General features: G+C 49.1%; 2 protein-coding genes across 11 annotated transcripts in view; both read left to right on the forward strand.

Moving 5' to 3' along the window:
* The window catches only part of RSAD1 (radical S-adenosyl methionine domain containing 1), a 10,447-nt gene extending 9,893 nt beyond the window's left edge, over positions 1-554 (forward strand). For all 3 annotated transcript variants that reach the window (XR_014140518.1, XM_081805199.1, XM_006740711.3), the window contains one exon: positions 102-554. Coding sequence is in view for 1 of the 3 variants with exons in the window: in XM_081805199.1 (XP_081661325.1) it covers positions 102-107 (6 nt within the window). In the remaining 2 variants the exon portion in view is untranslated. The remainder of the gene's footprint in view (positions 1-101) is intronic.
* A 13,985-nt stretch (positions 555-14,539) lies between these two features.
* MYCBPAP (MYCBP associated protein) overlaps positions 14,540-19,392 on the forward strand; it is a 19,376-nt gene continuing 14,523 nt past the window's right edge. For 6 of the 8 annotated variants that reach the window (XM_081805206.1, XM_081805208.1, XM_031036016.2 and 3 more), the window contains exon 1: positions 14,679-14,870. In XM_081805206.1, the coding sequence (XP_081661332.1) occupies positions 14,795-14,870 (76 nt within the window). In that variant the 5' untranslated portion in view covers positions 14,679-14,794. The other 2 variants (XM_081805207.1, XM_081805211.1) reach the window with 2 other exon arrangements.

Raw genomic sequence — 19,392 nt, forward strand, 5'->3', positions numbered from 1 at the left:
CATCCAGAACTTTCTGTTACATCGTCATTTTATAACAGGTCGGTTAACCTGTCTCTTAAATTAGGCAGATTTCTGACCGCCTTCTGGCCTCTCACCCTCAGGCTTGAAGCTGCTGTATCTGCCCAGTGCCAGGTAGCTGGACTTGGTATCTCTGTTTTCCCTCCCGAAGAGGCTCCAGCGGTTAAACCATCCACTTCCTGGGACAGGACTACATGCTGCAAAGAAAAGGACTTGAAATAATAGGATTGCTGTAGAATCAGTGTTTGTGGCCCCCATGCCCAAGAATTCATACCTGGAAACCGAATCCCCAAGGTGATGATATTAGGAGGTGGGACCTTTGGGCGGTGACTAGGTCATGGGGGTGGAGCCTTAGTGCCTTTCTAAAAGAGGCCCCAGAGGACCCCTGGTCCCTTCCACCACATGAGGACATGGAGAGAAGATGGACGTCTGCAAACCAGGAAGTGGACCCTCAGCAGACCCCAGATCTGCCGGCACCTTGATCTTGGACTTCCCCGTCTCCAGAACTGAGAAATAAATGGTTATTGTTTAAGCCACCCGGTCTATGGTGTTTTTGTTACAGCAGCCCAAACGGACTAAGACAAGGGGGAAATAACCTGCCTGGTAGATTGTATTAATTGTTCAAAATGTCTACTAGCCCTCCTCGAATGCCCCTCCCTGAGCACCCTCGGGAGAGGATATGCCTGCCCTGTTGGACCTGGGCAGGGCCATGACAGTGGCCTGGCACCATCTGTAAGAGCCCACGGGTGGGCCACTGTCTCCTCCCTCAGCCACAGAGGCCTGACATGTTCAGGTAGAGACAGTCAGTCAGTCTGGGGCCCGGAGTGAAGATGGGGGCAGAGGAGCGGCTGACCACAACAGACAAGCAGGAGTGAGAAATTACCATTTGTTGGAAACTGGTAGGTTTTCAGGGTGTCACTGCAGCGTAATTGAGACCTCCCTGGCTGATACAGTCTATAATCCCACCATTCAAAGATGAATCACCGCCAGGATTCCGGTATGTAACTGTAGAAATTCTTACATGCAAATGAGCATATTTACACACAGTCTTACAAAAATGGGATCATCTAGCTCTTGCTGTGGAGCCTTCTCGTACCTAATATGTGGTGAGTGTCTTTCCACGTCAGATTTGTGTCTGTACTCTGTGTAGCTCCATAGGATACCACTGCATGGTTATGCCAAAATTTGGTTTCTAGTTCCTTTTTGGTGAAACTGGAGGTTTAAATGTTATTTTTATATGCTCCATGAGGAACGTCTTAGGTAAATATTTTTACACCCTGGCTTGACCATTTCCTTAGGTTTAGGATAAGTCCTAAGAAGTGGGATTGCTGACTCTGAGGATATGCACATCCTTTGGATACACAGTGCCAAACTACCCGCCAGGAAGCCTGCCTGGATCCCCCTCTGGCCAGCTCACTAGTGCTCATTTCTCTGTAATCTCGTCAATAGCAAGCATGATCAACTTAGCCAGATGATCCCAATCCAAAGAGCACTCAATCCTTTATGATCAACTAATGGACTGCCTTCCTAACTTTGGCAACTCTTCCATCCACCTGATCCCTCTCAAGTCAGGGAGCCAAGTGGGCACAACCTCTGGGACCACCCAGGTAGAAGGCCAAGCAGGAACTGTTGCCCTGTATTCTAGATCCCCTCTGGATTTCTCTTATGCGGAGCTCCTCCCTCCTATCTTCCTCTCCCTGCTTCCCCGTCTTTTCCTAAGGGGATTTTTAAAGCCACTTTAAAAAAAAATTATTACACAAACAACATTATGGAAACATTAGAATTCTAAATGAAAAAGAAAAAAAAAACACAACTCCCCACCAATCAGTGGTCCCAACAAATTCGGTGGTTTTTATTGGCCTGTGTGCCCTTGCAGTCCTCATCCAAATGCATGCAAGATTTTTGCCCAGCTGGGCTCCAGCACAGATCTCATTTTGCATCTGCGCCTTTGGCCACTAGTTGGGTCAGAAGCATTGTTCCATGTTGTTACATGGTTGTCCTCTGTCTCATTTTGTTGCACAATGTTCCAGTGGGTGAATAATTTAGTAATTATTACCCTGATGTAAGTCACTTAAGTGGTTACCCGTTTTCCTCTACTATAAATCATGCTGCGGCACATGCTTTTGTGCATTTAGCTTCTTCCTTCATTGCAATTATTTCCTCAGGTCAATCCCCAAGAATGAGAGAGTTTAGGTTAAAGGATGGTGGGAGTGCTCAAATAATACTTGGTATAAAATGTTACAGTTTTCCAGAAGATTTTTCTTCTTTTCTTTTCCTGCTCAAAAAATAATGCTCTTTTTCAACCGTAGAGAGGAAAGCAAAAATTCTACTACCCAGAAGTTACCACTACTAACATTTGGACAACCGTCCCTCCAGACGTCCCTTGATGCATACGTATGCATATAGATGTAGAAATAAAAATAATTTCTCACCAAAGGGATCATATTCATGTGCCAATTTAGCAAGCTGTTTTTTTACTCAACAACATGTCCTGGGTTTTTTCACTGGTTCTGCCAGCCACAGTGCCCAAGGGCTATATAGCATTCTGTAGTAGTCATAGCTGGGAGCCGGGTGCAGTGCCAAGAGTGTTATCTGCATTAGCTCATTTAAGCTCCACACCAACCCAGTGAGATAAGTTCTATTATTATCATGCCCATTTTATAGATGAGGGAACAGGCTCAGGGAGTTAATTGACCGCCCAGGGTCACCTAGGTAGGAAGTGGTGGGGCTAGCACTCAGTTTGCATTCTCGGGGGCTCCGAAACAGATGTGTATATAAATAACACATGAATACATTCTTACTGTAAAAAGTAATAATCCTACGAGCAGTACCATAGCATAGAAAGTAAAGTGTGAAAGTCCCCCTTTACACTCCACAAAGGTTTGACATCAATTAAGTTTAGGTTCAAGTGCAGATGACAGAAAACCAAAGTAACATAAGCTTAAGGAAATGAATATATTTCTTTTTCTTCCGTATAGAAGAGATCTGGACAGAGCATTTCAGGGCTGGTACGGTGGGCTTGTGATCTCTGGTCATGAAGAACCCAAGCTTCTAACTTTGTGCTCTACTCAGTTCCTAACTTCCATCCCTTAAAGGCTCCACATGGTCTAATAAGGTCCCTGGAGTTCCAGCCATCATGTCTGCATTCCAGGCAATAGAAAGCGGGGAGGGTGAAGGAGCAATGGTGTTTCCTCCAGCTGAATCAGCCCCCTCTAAAGAGCTTCCTCCAAAGTCCCCCTGCCCCATGACCTCGGCTTGCTTCTAATTGGCCACCCTTATGCACAAAGGCTGGGAAGTGTGATTTTTAAACTGAGCATGTTGCTGCTTCCCACCATCCCCCATAATAGAAGGGCTTGGTTAATTTAGAAAACTGAGGGGGGGGTGCCGGATAGATATTAAGAGGCAGTCAGACAGCTCTACCACCATGTGTATCCTTCCCTGTACCTTTTCTACAAATTTTTATATATATGTGTGTGTGTATATATGTATATATATGTATATGTATATATGTATATATACATATATATAAATATAGTTTTAAAATATTGTGTAAATGGTACCTTGTTTTAGTTCACATATTAAAGTTTCCCAACCAGATTAAACATTTTCTATTAATTAATTTATTAATTAATAATAAAATTTCTAAAATTTATTTACTAATTATTGTGTTGTATGCATATTTCCTGATCGAGTTGAATGAACTGTCTAGATAGAATAAACTAGAACAGAATAGATATTATAACTATGTCGACTTTTTGTCTTATTTGCTGTCAGAATTGCTTCCAGTATACCATCCTTTTATCCAGTATACCCATCCTCTCTCTCCTTATTTTTGGAAACAAGTTTTCTAGACCTGTCAGATATTTACATATTGAGTCCATCTTTTTCCCTGCGACTTTTCTGTCAGTTCCAGGCACCAGAGAGGGGGTCAATTTCCAAGTTGTCTGCTCCCGCCAGGAGACACAGTCTAATGTTGGTGGCTAGGCCCACCTGGGTCCGAATCTCCACTCTGCTGCTTCCTGCCTGCATGACTAGAGGCAGGTCAGTTCCTTCATCTGAGATCTAGTGTTTCGTGACGGGATGTAGTGAAGGGGTTAGACCATCCCCGGCTTATCAAAGCTGGCTCTGCGTCAGAACCACCAGATGGGTGGTAAAATGCACCTTCCTGGGCCCCTCTGAGATTTACAGAATCCAAATCTCTGTATCCAGGAATCTGTATTATTTATTTATTTATTTAAAACTTGGGTTTCACCACATTTTTTTTTTTTTAAGCATTTTACCTATTAGAGAGAGAGAACAGGAGCAGGGGGAAGGGCAGAGGGGTAAGCAGAAGCAGACACTGCGCTGAGCAGGGAGCCTGACATGGGGCTTGATCCCAGGACCCTGGGATCATGATCTGAGCCGAAGGCAGACACTTAACGACTGAGCCACCCAGGCGCCCCCAGGGCTCTGTATTTTTAAATGCTCCCCGGGTGAATCTGATGCGCAGACATACTTCAGGACCACTGGGCCAGCCCATGTCCGAGATCGCTTCCTGCACCGCGGTCTGAGTAGGGAGTTGGGTTGGGGGCTGCAGCCGCCCTTGGCTACAGTCACTGCTGCAGCCAGCAGGTCTTGCCTCTTCCTCTTGCATCAACAGCTCCCATTTCACATCCAGCCTGATCAGCAGCCCCTTCTCCCTACTTTGGGGCAGGGGATGGTAAGATGGTAGTCAGGCTCCTGGGATGTGGCCTGAGTGGCTCTCATAGCAATGCCCCTGGGAGGAAGCCAGTGTCACTTACTAGCTGGGTGACCTGAATTAAGCCACTCTGTGAGTTTCCATTTCCTCACGTCTGAAGGCAGGACTGTGCCTTTTTCAAGGTTATTATAAGGTTGTCAATGATGGATGGTTGGGTGGATGGATGGATGGATGGATGGATGGATGGATGGATAGGAAGAGCCCTAGTATAATTCCTGGCAAAAATGCACATTTGACAAATGCAGTAGTTATTACTATTAGCGTTTTCATTGTGATTTACAGTGCCCGGGGCATGCTAGCTCTAAGGAAGACAGGTCCTAAACAGGAATTCCTGGTGCCTGACAAGGCCTTGCCAGTAGGTAGCCTTGGAAACATTTTCCTCCCATCCCACTGTAGAACTTGCCACCTCCCCGGTGGCTGGGAGGGCGTGTGCCACAGGCAGAGTGACAGCCTCCAGGCAGCATCACCCATACTTTTTATACCAGTGTTCCTTGCTCTTCCCCAGCAGGTGAGACAGGAATGGCCCCATTCTTCAGGTGGCTGAGCTATGTAGGCAGGGATACGCTCCTGCCTCCCAGACCCCTGACACCTGGGGCGCACTCCCAGAGTGTGCCTTGCCTTTGCTCCCACCTCCTGATTAGTAGGTCTCTCGTGGTGCCCATTGACCCTCATTCTTCCCTAGACTTTGGGCCTCCTTACCTCCATGCCTACTGTTCCTGACTCAGCCTGGGGCTTCTATTGAACTTGACCAACTTACACAGGCCTCACTTTCTTTGATGACCTTTCTTATTGTGATCAAGACCCCAGTAAGAGGCCAAATGCCTTTCTGAGGCTCTTGGAAGCACCGATGGGGAATAAGGTGGGCAAGGTCTCGGCTCCTGGAGGCTGCTTTAGATCACTGAGGAAGCAAATGCCCTTCCTCCAGGTGCCCCCCCTCCCCGACTCACCCTTCAGGGTAATTCATGAACAATACAAACGAGCGATGTAAACTGTCGAGCAGGCAACCCTAATCTTGAACAAAGTCTGAAGGTCCAGGGACAATTTAACGGTCCTACTCATGCACCCCCAGCTTGAGCACAGCGTGAATGGTTCCCTTCTTGGGCCCTGGTGTGTGAAAGCTTCAGATCCCAGCTCTGTCGCCTGTTCGAAGCTTAATCTCAAGCAAGGGACTTTACCTTTCTGTGCCTCAGTTTCTTCATCTGTAAAATGGGGACGCTAATAAGATTCTCCACCTCATTTGATTATTGTAAACATTCAAGAAGTTAGCATACATAACTAAAACAACCAGAGAAAAACATATAAGTTGGATTTCATCAAATTAAAATTTTTTGTGTGTCGAAGGACGCCGTCAAGAAAGTGAAAGGAAAACCCACAGAAGGGAAGAAAGTATTTGCAAATCATACATCTGACCAGGATTTGACATCCAGCGTATATAATTCCTATAATTCAACAACAAAAAAGACAACCCAATTAAAAAGCAGGCAAAGGATGAAAATAGCCTTTTCTCCAAAGAAGATATACAAATGGCCAATAAGTACATGAAAAGCTGCTTGACATCATCATAGCCGTTAAAGGAAATGCCAATCAAAACCACTGTGAGATGCCGCCTCACATCCACAAGGATAGTCATAATTATTTTTGGAAAAGGAAATAACAAGTGTTGGTGAGTTTGTGGAGAAACTGGAACCCTCATACCCAGTTGGTGGGAATGTAAAATGGTGTATCTCATCGAGAACAAAAAGGTTTGTTTCCTCAAAAAGTTAAATATAGAGCTACCACAGGACCCAGCAATTCCACTCCTGGGCATGTATCTAAGAGAGCTGAAAACAAGTTCACACAAGCTCGTACACAAATGTTTGCAGCAGCATTATTCACAATAGCCACAAAGTGGAAGCAACCCAAATGCCCATCAACTAATGAATGGGTAAATAAAATGTGGTACGTCCATACAGTGAATATTATTTGCCAATAAAAAGAGATGACATGTGGATACGTACTACATGGATGAACCTTGATAATATCATGCTAAGTGAAGGAAACCAGACACAAAAGGCCACATACTGTATGATTTCATATATATGAAATGTCCAGAATAGGCACATCCATAGAGATGGAAAGTAGATGTTTGCCAGGGATGGAGGGTGGGGGGGGGGGTGGTCAAAGAGTGGCTGCTAATGGATACATGGTTTCTTTCCAGGGTGACAGAAGTATTCTGGAACTAGATAGTGGTGATGGTTGCATAACCTTATGAATATAGTAAAAACCACTGAATTGTACACTTTAAATTGTGAACTCTTTTTTTTTTTTTTTAAGATTTTATTTTTCTGTGGGGGGCCTGGGTGGCTCAGCCGGCTAAGCATCCAACTCTTGGTTTCAGCTCAGGTCATGATTTCAGGGTCGTGAGATTAAGCCTCCAGTTGGGCCCCGAGCTCATTGGGGCGTCTGCTTGAGATTCTCTCTCTCCCTCTCCCTCTGCCCCTCCTCCCCCGCTCTCTCTCTCTCTCAAATAAATAAATAAATAAATAAATAAATAAATAAATAAATAAAAAAGAGAGAGAGATTTTGGGGCACCTGGGTGGCTTGGTCGGTTAAGCGTCTGCCTTTGGCTCAGGTCATGATCCTGGAGTCCTGGGATCGAGCCCCGCAGCAGGCTCCCTGCTCAGCAGGGGAGTCTGCTTCTTCCTCTCCCTCTGCCCCTTCCCCCTTGTGCTCTTTCGCTTGCTCTCTCTCTCTCTCTCAAGTAAATAAATAATATCTTAAAAAAAAAAAAAAGATTTTACATTCCTTCGAGGGATCTCTATGCCCAATGTGGGGCCCGAACTCACAACGCTGAGATCAAGAGTCACATGCCCCACTGACTGAGCCAGCCGGACGCCCCTTAATGGTGAACTCTATGTTATGTGAAGTGTCATGTGAATTTTATCTCAATTTTTTAAAAAAAGTCAGTACAGCTGAAGTACTTAGAAGGCTACCCAGGCCCTGTGAGCCCTCAGGGAGTTTAGTTGCCATTTAGCTTAAACTCCATGGGACTTGTAGGGTGGTCCAGATCGAGCTGATAAAAAAAAATTCCTAAAAGGCATGTGACCTTTAGAGATTGAATTCACATACTTAATATATGTTAAATCATTTCTTGGGACACCTGGTGGCTCAGTCGGTTAAACATCTGACTCTTGATTTTGGCTCAGGTCATGATCTCAGGGTCCTGGGATTGAGCTCTGTGTATCGGGCTCCCCGCTCAGCGGGAGGTCAGCTTGTCCCCCTCCCCCTCAGCCCCTCCCCCTGCTCATGTGCTCTCTCTCTCTTAAATGAATAAAATCTTAAAAAAAAAATAAAAAGCATTTCTTGGCATACAGTTTCTTCTTCCACTTATTTTTGTACTCAGTTTCGATTTTACATACTTTAAACACACGTTTATGTATACATATAATAGAAACATTTATTTGCGGGGTGTTTTAAAATTTGATTTTCATGGTGTGCTTGGCTGGCTCAGTCAGTACAGCATGTGACTCTTGGTCTTGGGGTCATCAGTTCAAGTCCCACGCTTGGGCATGGAGATTACTTTAAAAAAATAAAATTTGATTTTCATGACCATTTCAGATATTTTTAAGATATGAGATGGGCTTCCAAGGCTCAGGCTGCATTTGTTTTTGAAGGCTCCATTGAGTTGTAGGTCCAGGGCTGCTTTGTGGCTTAGCCAGTCTGCTCAAGGCCAGGCCCTTCACTCTATCGCTTACAAGCTATGTGACCTGGGACAAGACTAAGGTTGCCAGATTTAAAGCAAATAAAAATACAGACACTGAGTTACATTTGAATTTCAGATAAAACAATACATTTTTAGTGTATGTTCCAAGTATTGCATGGGGCATACTTATACTAAAAAATATGTGTATGTATTTGGTTTTTTTAAAAAGACTTTATTTATTTGAGAGAGAGAGAGAGCACAAGTGGGGTGAAGGGCAGAGGGAGAAGCAGACTCCTCGCTGAGCAGGGAGCCTGATGCAGGACTCAATCCCAGGACCCTGGGATCATGACCTCAGCCAAAGGCAGACGCTTAACCGACTGAGTCACCCAGGTGCCCTGTATATATTTGTTTTATCTGAAATTCTAGTTTAACTGGGCATTCTGTATTTTCTCTAGCAACCTTGAACTTGACCCTTATTACCTGTGAAAGGAAAGAGTTTTTTAATAGAATCCTATTTAATTCTTACAACTCCCTGTTCTTGCCACAGAACAGAACGGCTCTGAGAGGTTAAGTGACCTAGCTCAAGGTCACCCAGCCAGAAAATTACTGAGCTGGGATTTGAATTTGGTTGTGTGGAATTTGGATGCTCTGCTAAAATGGAACTCAAGATCAATAAGCCATGATCCACTTAGTGATAACATGGGAGTCATGAACTAACTTAGGAATGACAGAAGTTTTCATTGACAGAAGAATATATTTTTTTAAGATTTTATTTATTTATTTGACAGAGAGAGAGCAGAAGTAGGCAGAGGGAGAGGGAGAAGCAAGCTCCCCGCTGAGCAAGGAGCCTCTCACGGGGCTCGATCCCAGGACCCCGGGATCATGACCCAAGCCGAAGGCAGCTGCTTAACCAACTGAGCCACCCAGGTGCCCGAACAGAAGAAGAATATTGAAAAAGAGTATTAGAGAATCAAATTTGAGGCAGTGTCTATATGAATCTCCTACTGCACCATAACACATTGCCACAAACTTGGTGACTCAAACAACACAAATTTCATATCTTACGGTCCCGGAGGTCACAAGTCGGAAATGGCTAAAATCCAGGTGTCCACAGAGCTGTGTTCCTCCTGGGGCTCTAGGAAAGAAGCTGCTCCTTGGCTTTTCCAGCGACTAAAGGCTGTGGCGTCTCTTGGCTCGTGGCCACATCGTTCCGACCCTGCCTCCTGCCATCATCTTCTCTGACTCTCACCCCCCGGCCTCTCTCTTATAAGGACCTGGTGATTACACTGGGCCCATGGGATAATCCAGGGGAATCTCCCCTTCTCTCCCCTTCTGCAAATCACATCTGCGAAGTCCTTTTTTGCTGTGTTAAGGTGACAAATTCACAGCTTCTGGTGATGAGGATGTGGAAATCTTTGGGGAGCCATCGTTCTGCCTACTGCACAGTCTAAGAGAGAAATGAGTGGATTGGCGTGCTCTGGGCCTTGACTACAGTCCCTTTCCTCTGCAGTTTTCAGAGGACTTACAGACAGCGTACTTTTGTTCTTCTCCCTGCACTGATCCTGGGAAGTGGATGAAGGAGGGCAGCATGGAGCCCATTCTGAAAGGGAAGCCGAGGAGGGGAGGCCCAGTGCCTGAGTCACACAGCCAGAGAGAGACTCGGGCCCAGAACCTTTCATCAGCATCTTCTCTCCCAGGTCCAGGCCATGCGCCACTAGAACAGTGTTCTCACTGGTGGTCCGGGGCAACTCCTCAGGTAACCCACAATCTAGTAGAGGAAGCCCTCAAGGTGAGCCAGCTCCCTCAGCCCTGATTCTCCCCTCAGCAGGTGGCCTTCTCCAGACCAGGACAAGGAGGGAGGGAGCGAGAGAGGGAAGGAGCAGGCAGAGAACCTCCAACCTCAGCACGGAGCCCCAGACCTCGATGTCCGTTCACCTCGGGCATGTCCTTGACAGCAGTCCAGGCAGATGGTCCCAGCGATTTCCACACCAGAGGCAAGCTCTGGTTCTTAGAAAAGTCTTACAGCAAACTTCCCGGGAATGTCACTGTGGTTTATGGCTTTGCCTTTGAGTGCTGCTGGACAGGGGGCCAGGCTCTCTCGCTGCCCCACAGATGTTGGAAGGCAGCTACCGGGAACCTACTGATGCTTCTCCAGGCTTCCCTCCAGCCCCACCCACTGTCGAGGGCTTACATGTGCCAGACACCATCCAGGAACGGGGATACAGCTGCGAGTCTGACTGGCAAAGTGCCGGCTCCCCTGGCCCTCCCGCCTCGGTGGGGGCAGACCAACAGACTGTACAGAAGGATGGGGTAAGGATTCTGAGGATAGCGAAACAGGATGAGACGACAGAGGGAGACAGCAACTCGGGGGCCAGGGCTGTCCCCACTCCAAAGAGGAGAGAGATGGTTTAGGAAGGGCCACTTTGAGATGCAAATCCGAGGTTTACCCCAGAGCTCCTTGCTCCTCACCCCTACTCTGTGCAGCCTCCTAAAAGTCTCCCCTTGTGTCCTTCTCCAGGGAGACTAAGGGCACTTTGAGCCTGGGGGTGGTGTCCGGAGTCTGTGCATCATCCCTGAGGCTGCAGTCAGTCCCTCCTGGGGACAGAGTCAGGCTGTGACCTGACTTCAGGGCCCCGAAGGAGCTAAGATGGCAGCTGAGCGCTAGCTGAGCCACGTTTGGTGAGGCTAGTAGTGTGATTTGTTGTTTCAGAGGGCGGCGGCTGGCCGAGAGGGGAGTGAGCCAGGTGTGTCTGTGGAGGAGAGGCTGAGGCAGTGGCCTGACCTGGGGGGAGAGAGCCGGAGGTGAGGGTGGGTAGTAAGATGTGAGGGGCTGGAGAACAGGCTGCCCCCCGCCCCCTTGGGCCTTGGGAGGGTGGCTGTCCCTGGGAGGGGACGGTGCAGCCTGTGGAGGAAACCGTTTCTATTTCGGGAGGCTGTTTAGCCTCTGCAAAGAGTGGCTGATGACATGCCCGGCACCTGGCTGGGTGGAAATAAACTGAGACATAAGGCAGTAATTGAACTTGTGCCCTCTGTCAACCCAGCCACCGCCTCCTCCCTGGGCTCCAGAAGGTTGCTGGGGGCTGGGGGCGGGGGGGCGGGGGGGATGCTCCAACTAAATGATGCTGGTCCCTGCCCCGCCCTCCACCCCCAGAGCTTTCTCCTATTGGGTCCTCAGCTCCTGCCGTGTCCCCGCAAGGAGAGCCTGCCGCCTGACCTGCCTGTTGCCTTCTTACCTTCAGCAGCCCACCTCAAATGAAACCTCCTCCAGGAAGGCTCCCCTGATACGCATGCTGCTGTTCCCAGGTTGTGATTAATCACTATCCCCTGAGCACATACATTAGAGTTGGAAATCCACTTTGAGATGACTCAGCTCTGTGTCTAAGGCGAACTGACCTCAGCCCACCCCAGAGACACATGAGTGAAGTCCAGGGAGTCCCTGGAATTGAATGCAAAATCATGCGCAAAATCAAATGCACAGATGGTGGATAAACAGAATGTGGTAGAGCACACTGGGGAATATTATTCGGCGGTAGAAAGGACTGGAGCACTGACGCGTGCTACGACATGGATGAGCCCAGAAAACATTATGCTGAGTGAAAGCAGGCCAACACAAGAGGCCCAATAGTGTGTGAATAGGCAAAACAATAAAGTCAGGAAGGAGATCAGAGGTTGCCTGGGGCTCAGGAGAGAGGGGAATGGGGAGTAATTGCTTGGTGGGTACAAGGTTTCTTTTTGGGATGCTGAAAAAGTTCTAGAACCAGATATTGGTGATGGTTGCACAACCTTGTGGGTGCACTAAATGCCTCTGAATTGCTTTTATTAAAATAGTCAAGGTTACATGTATTTTACCATAATAATTTTTTAAAAATCCAAATGCACACATTAGGGGAGAAACTTCTAGTTTTGCTTAGATTTTCCAAAGGTTAAGCAGCTCTGATCTGGTCTGACACCTTCATGAAGCAGATGGTGAAACTGAAGCACAGAGAGGGGACGGGACCTGTCCAAGGCCACTCAGGCGACAGCAGCAGAGCCCCAGCCAAGTTGTGTACCCGCCTAACCAAGCACCTCTCCCACCCCCTTCTTCCGTCGTCCTTTAGCCTCTGCGGAACCCTCCCTGAATCGCCCCCAGGCCTCTATCCTCCTCCTCGCCAGGCTACCCACAAGCTGTGCAAGCTCCCGAACTTAAAAGGTCTTCCAGAAGCTGGGCTCTTGGAATGAGTTTCATGAGCATTTGTCTTTAGCTCTAGAGTGGACTCTGAGCACCCAGAGAACTGTTTTTTATTTTCCTCCATATGTCACAGAGCTCCAGGTTTCTTTCTTCAAGAAAGAACTCACTGTTCACCTGCAAGGAGTGCAGTTAGCAGACAGCCTCTGAGGAACATTCTTTGCCCCAGAGGTCCACCACTTTGTTGGATATGCAAAACAGTCTGAGGCTCTCCCAGCCCAGGCTCTCTCCTGCTCCCCCGCCCTTCATCTTTCATAGGCCCTACCACACCCCCACTCCTCCAGGCAATAAACATCTTGCACTCCTACCCCCATCTCAGTGTCTGCTTCCTGGCCAGCCCAGATGACGCAGTGATCAGCTTGGTGTATCATAGGTGCTCCATAAATGTTCATGGAGTGAACTGAACTGATGACTCCCTGGGAGGGCTGGGGTGGTGGTGGAAGGAAGCCGGTGCTTGGGCCTCTGAGAGCAAAAGAGAGGCTGCCCACGGAGGATGTCTCAGTCATAAGAGGAGTGACCATGTAGGGGGCATGAAGAGACTGTGCCCCCTAGGAGAGGCCCAGTAATGAGGAAAACACAGGGAGCCCGGAGACTAACCAAGCATCCTCCCTACTTCCTCCCCTGTCTAGGGTAGACTGCAGCAAAGCTCGGACCTGGCCCAGAGGACAGGGCGAAAAGAGTCCTGGCCTTGGATTTGGGAGAACCAGGTTCAAATTGTACTTCTTGCTAAGTCAGGTGATTTTATATCCCCTTCTTCTGTAGACCTGTTTTTTCATCTGTAAAATGGGTATAGAGTGCATCTCCCCAACCCTAGCATCATTTTGAGAACTGACTGGGAAGATTCTACAGCTTCCGGAGGGCCCTGTAGGGAGTAGTTTAAATGCATACTCTCAGTTAATCCTTACAGTGGCCTGTGTGAGAGGCATTATGACCATTTTATAAGTGAGAAAAGAGTGGCTCAGAGAGGTCAAGGGGCTGGTCCAAGAACACACAGCTAGGAAGTAGGAAGTCTGGCTCTAAACCCCCTTTATTACTCCACACAGTTTGAGTGACTACTATGTGCTAAACTTGGGTTAGGGTGGGGACAAGTGACAGGTCTGCCATGTTCCTATGGAGTTTACATTCTCACAACGAACTCGACAACGGGCAGCCCCCTCAACAAACAGGGTAACTCGAGAATGCATTAGGGCTCTAGGAAAAAAATAAACTGGGTGCAATTATAAAGTTGAGACCACAGAGGAGCTACTTTAAATTCAGGGGTCAAGGGGCGCCTGGGTGGCTCAGTCGTTAAGCATCTGCCTTCGGCTCAGGTCATGATCTCAGGGTCCTGGGATCGAGCCCCGCATCGGGCTCCCTGCTCCGCGGGAAGCCTGCTTCTCCCTCTCCCCCTCCCCCTGCTTGTGTTCCCTCTCTCGCTGTGTCTCTCTCTGTCAAATAAATAAATAAAATCTTAAAAAAAAAAATAAAAAATAAAAAATAAATTCAGGGGTCAAGGGCAGCATCTCCAAGGGCTGAAACCAGCATTATGAGAAGGGCCCAAGTCGGGTAAAAGCCTGATGTATTTGGGAAGTGACGGAAGGCCTGTGGCGAGCGCGGGCGGTGGGGGAGGACACAGGTGGCCGGAGGGGACAGGCAGGGGCCACCAGGTCACTGAAACCCACGGGAAGCCACGCAGGGGGTTTCGGCATGGCGTGAAAGGAACGATCGGGCCGCGGCTGTCTGAAGGCGCAGACCGAAGGCCAGAGCCGGGGCCGCCCGGACCCGGTCCTCCCGCCCATCTCTCCCGAGCTGGGGGGCCTCGCCCCGCCCCCGCTGGCCGCTGACGTCACGGCGCTCGCCGGCGCCCCCTGTGACGTCACGCCCCCGGCCGAGCGCTGTGCTCGGGATCCGCGCGCCGGAGGAGCGGCTCGCGGCGGGCGCGTGGGCGTGGCCGGATGAAAAAGATGGCTGCCAAGCAGTCTCCGCCCAAGTTAATCGGTGGGTGCGCGCCCCCGCGCGGGACGGTGGTTGCTATGGACGCGTTGGCGGCCGCTGGCGGGAGGGCACGCGCGCGGGGTCTGCGGGGTGCCGCACAGCCTCTTTATCCCAGGTCCCCGCGGCGCAGGGCCACGCTCACAGCCCGGGCGACACCATGAAGTCTCTAAAGAAGGAGTCCCGCCTCAGAATACCTGCAAACAAATTCTTGGAGGCCGCAGAAGTCATTAAAGGTTGGCGCTGGCTCCTTGGGAACTCAGGAGAAGCCGACAGGGGCTGGGGTTCTTGGATGGGACTCACGACACGGGGCCTGGAGGACGGGGGTGACACCAGGATGGAGGTAAAGATCACGGGGGAATGGGGTACGGAACAAGGCGTACCCCATACCTCAGGGATGATGTACAAGGCAGCGACCCCCGAAAGGGAGAGGGTCCAGTGCACTGGGCCTTCGGGATGGGGACATAGGAAGACTGACAGAGGCCTCAGGGATCAACTGCTGGGGAGATGGCCTTGGGCAGGAAGGCATAGGAGACTTCTACCTCTAACCATAGCGTAGGGTGGGACTCTGAAGGCAAGCGCCCTCCACTGGGTGGGTTGCAGAAGGGTCGGGAAAGAGTTTCAGAAGGGTCAGGACCGGAGCCCTTGGGAAAAGAAATTCAGGAAAGAATGCAAGAAACATGTTGAGGCGGTGGAACCAACACCTCGGGGGGATTCTGTGAGGGTGACCACCTAAGAGGCCCGCTGGAAAACCCCAGGAGTAAGGCCTAACTTGGCCAGTTCTGTTCCCCACCACGTATATCCTTTCCAGATGGATGACACCTGTCCCACTTGTTTAACCTGGAGCCCGTTGCAGACATGACTACTTCCTGGCCACCTCCGCTACCCTCTGGTTGCAGGTGGCAGAGTCCCAGGGTGTCTGACTGCAGACTGACCCCCGTGGACGTGTTCCCCTTTGCAGCTCACCCCCTGTCTCCATTTTTTGCTGTTTCCATTTGTTGAGGGCCTGCTGTGTGTGGGCACCGTGCTGGGCAGCAACGGTGTCAGTATTCACTGTGTCACCCCAGCCCACAAGAAACAGAGTCTAGTGAACTACCAGAAGGGGAACCAGACAAATATCAATGCTGTGATACAGGGGTCCCTAAGTGGTTAAGGGGGCTCAGAGCACCTGACCCAGGCCTTAGATGCTAGAATCTGGGGGGAAGGTTTTCTGAAGTAGGTGACATCTGTGGTTGGCCTTCTTCCTCCCCTCCCTGTCCACCCCCCCCCACCCCCCAAAAGGCAGTTTACTTCTCCAGGTCTAGGGAGCAGGGAGCGGCATGAGCTGAAGCATGGAACTAGGACATTGGTGGCCAGGGCAGAGGTGGTGGGTGTGGAGGAGAGGGAGGGAGCCAGGTAGGGCTGCACAGGTAGGCAGGGGCCAGACCAAGCAAGGACTTTACTTGCTAGGTCAGAAAGTCTGGGCATGCTCTTGCAGGCCCTGGGGAGACCCAAAGCCAGCCTCAGAGCAGTGGTGAAAGCTCAGTGTGAGGAGGGGGACAGATCTGCTGGGGCCCCTGGGAGGCCTGCTTAGTTAGTATGGCTGGCTTTAATCCCTCTTCATAGTATGAAAGTCCTCTTTAGGCTGGGTTGAGAGACTGTTTCATGATATAATTTTTTTAAGATTTATTTTTATTTGAGAGAGAGAGAGACTGAGCATGAGCCGGTGGGGGGAGGGGCTGAGGAAGAGGGAGAAGCAGACTCCCTGCTGAGCAGGGAGCCCACCGAGGACATGGGGCTCGATGCCAGGATCCACCCAAGCACCCCTCATGATATAATTCTTAACAGTCGAGAGAGAGAAAAATAGCTGGGCCCTTTTCCCAAGGGCAGTCAAGGGCTTTCCTAGCTATTGCCTCCTGCACACCTAGTTTCTGGATCTTATCAAATTTGAACTTTCTGCTGTAAACAACTCAAGGAAAGATTTATCACTACATATTTATTTTTAAGAAAGGGAAATGTAGTTTGTTAAATAGCCATTTGCGTTGAGAACACGCACTAGGGTGAGGAGGGAAAAAAAAAACAGTGTTTAGCAGGCAAGATGCCTTTCCCCCCCCTTTTCTTCCCACTGATATCTCAGGGGATATCAGTAATGTAGTAGCACAATACTTTTCTCCCCCCCCCCGATATAATACAGCTAATCAACAAATATAATCTCATGCTATGTTTTTCCAGGGTCTCTGAATTACAAGCAAAAAGGCAAGCAAATATTGTGACTCTAAATCTGTTTAGGGACGTGAGCCCTTTTTGACTTCCAGGTTTCTCCCTGATTTTGTTAAGAAACCGGGAAGACTCCCAGCAGTCCCAGATGCCCCTCCCTGATAAGTAAAGCTCAGCCCTGGTAGGGACAGCCTCTCCCTTGGTTCCCCCATGCAATCCTGAAGTCAGAATTTCCCAAAGACCTTGATCAACACTGAAAAAAGATAACGTTAGATAACACAAGAAACAGAAAACACGAGGCCAGGTTTCTTCTCCCTCCAAGGCTTCCCCCTCTTCCCCCACCCCTACCCCATCTGAGCACCTTGCTTCCAGCTACCTGGCCTAGCTCCAGCTGAAATATCACCCCACTGCCCCGTGCAAGGGGGCTGGTCTCTGACCCCCTCACAACTGCCAGGATCAAGGGAGAAATGCCAGCTATGGGGCTTACCAGAAGCCCCACTCAACTTGGGTTTCCAGACCAAACAACAGGAAATGGCTGAGCCTCCATAGGTTTAGAGTAGTGAGACATATCTCGGACCCTGCTGAGTTCTCCCACAGGTCCTCAAATGACCCCCCCCCTCCACAATAGTCCTTCCTCCCTGCTCTTCCCAACAAGCCTCTCCATACCACCACCCTCCCCCGCCCAGCCCCCAGTCCACCTGGCTTACCCTCATTGGATGAATCACTCTGAAATGCTGCTTTTACCAATGCACTCTCCTGGACCAAACTTCCTTCCTGCCAGCAAGAAGACAGATGCTTCAGCCTTACTTTACCAAGCTGTCATGCCCTGATTTTTCTATCATCCCCAATAGCACCCCCACCTCCCCAACAAGCCTCCTGTGTCACCATGCCCACATATGCCATGCTCTGCCCTGCCTCCACCTTTGCTCTGTGACCTCACCTGAAACACCTCTGTTTGCTGCTCTGCCTGTCCGAAGGCTTCCGGTCCTTCAGGGCCTCACTCAGCCTCTGACCCCTGCACCTGCTCTTCTGAACCTTTCTTTACAGCCCTAACCTGTATGATCCACATCCATTTGTTCCTTCTTTGGTGTGTAACCAAACACATTGTCTGTGCCATTAACCCAGGCCCTTATGTGATGCTGGTGTGTGTCAGGGTCTGCTGCAGTTTTCAGGTCCTCAGGGTACTTGGTAAATATTCTCTAGGGTGAGTTGAAGTTTAAAATGTATATATCATTTTTCTAAAGATGTCCTCTTAACTAGAGCACACTCCTCCCTCACTGTATGCTATATCAGAGCTTTGAACTGCATTCAAGATAACCTCAGAAAAACCTCAGAGCAGAGTTTCACGATTTTGGAAACCTTTAGCAATGTTGAAGGTTTATAAATTTACACATGATAATTACACACCCACCAGTAAAAAGCACACATCTGGAGATGTGTAATCCCTTGGAGAGCAGTAGACCCAGCCGAGGTGACAGATGGAGAAAGCAAATGTCCTGGAAAATAGAAATAATTCCAAAGTATTTATTTATGTAAAGTCTATTTATTTATTTATTTATTTATTTAATCAATCAATCAATCAATCAATCCCTACATCCAGTGTGGGGCTTGAACTCATGACCCCGAGATCAAGAGTCACATGTTCCTCCAACTGAGCCAGCCAGGCGCCCAAAATTCCAACATGTGTATAAAAGCAGGCCTTCAGCTGCTACCAGTTCTCTCTTGACCACCAATGTTGGCAACTTTGTGTTGAAGGGAGAGAGGAAGTGGAAATGAAAACCTAAGGCCGTACCCCCACGTATGGCACCGGGTGGGACCAGAACTCGGGGTCAAGCCGGTCGGCCCTGTTGGCGTGCGCGCCGTGTGGTTTAACTGACAGATACTCCTGGGTGTCTGCTGACCCCACTGCTGAGGAGAGGACTCTGACCGATAGGCTGCATTTGGAGTTATGTTGGCATGATTGTGGCTTGGGTTTTTTGGCCACCATGTGGGCATTTCCTAAAAACATTTGATTTGGGTCATCAAAACCGCTGCTTTGATGTTTTAGTGATAAGGCCCCTTACAAATTAGAGCACTGGGAGTAGCAGTGGACAAAGCCAAGTTTTGTTGTTGTTTTTTTTTTAAAGAAAGCATTTAATGTTTTCTTATTTTTTTTTTTATTCTATTTATTCATTTGAGACACAGAGATACAGAGAGAGAGAGAGAGCATGAGCAGGGAGAGAGGCAGAGGTAGAGGGAGAAGCAGGCTCCCCGCTGAGCCAGGAGCCCGATGTGGGGCTCGATCCCAGGACCCTGGGATCATGACCTGAGCCGAAGGCAGACGCTTAACCATCTGAGCCACCCAGGCACCCCGCCAAGTTTTGTTTTAAAGTCCCTGAAGGCAGGACTTCGGCTTTCTTTTGATGATTCTGTCAGGCCTTACGTCCAATCATTCTAAACCAGGGGGCAACAGACAGGAGGACCCTAGGCAGAGCGACAAGATGCATTTGAAACCGTAAACCCATGTCTGTGGGAGGAAGTCAGGGAGGGTGTCCTCACTGGGGAGTGACTCGCTCTGTCCAC

The sequence above is a fragment of the Leptonychotes weddellii genome, chromosome 15 (genome assembly GCF_054177405.1).
Source record: "Leptonychotes weddellii isolate Sample4059 chromosome 15, ASM5417740v2, whole genome shotgun sequence".
NCBI classification, from domain to species: domain Eukaryota; kingdom Metazoa; phylum Chordata; class Mammalia; order Carnivora; family Phocidae; genus Leptonychotes; species Leptonychotes weddellii.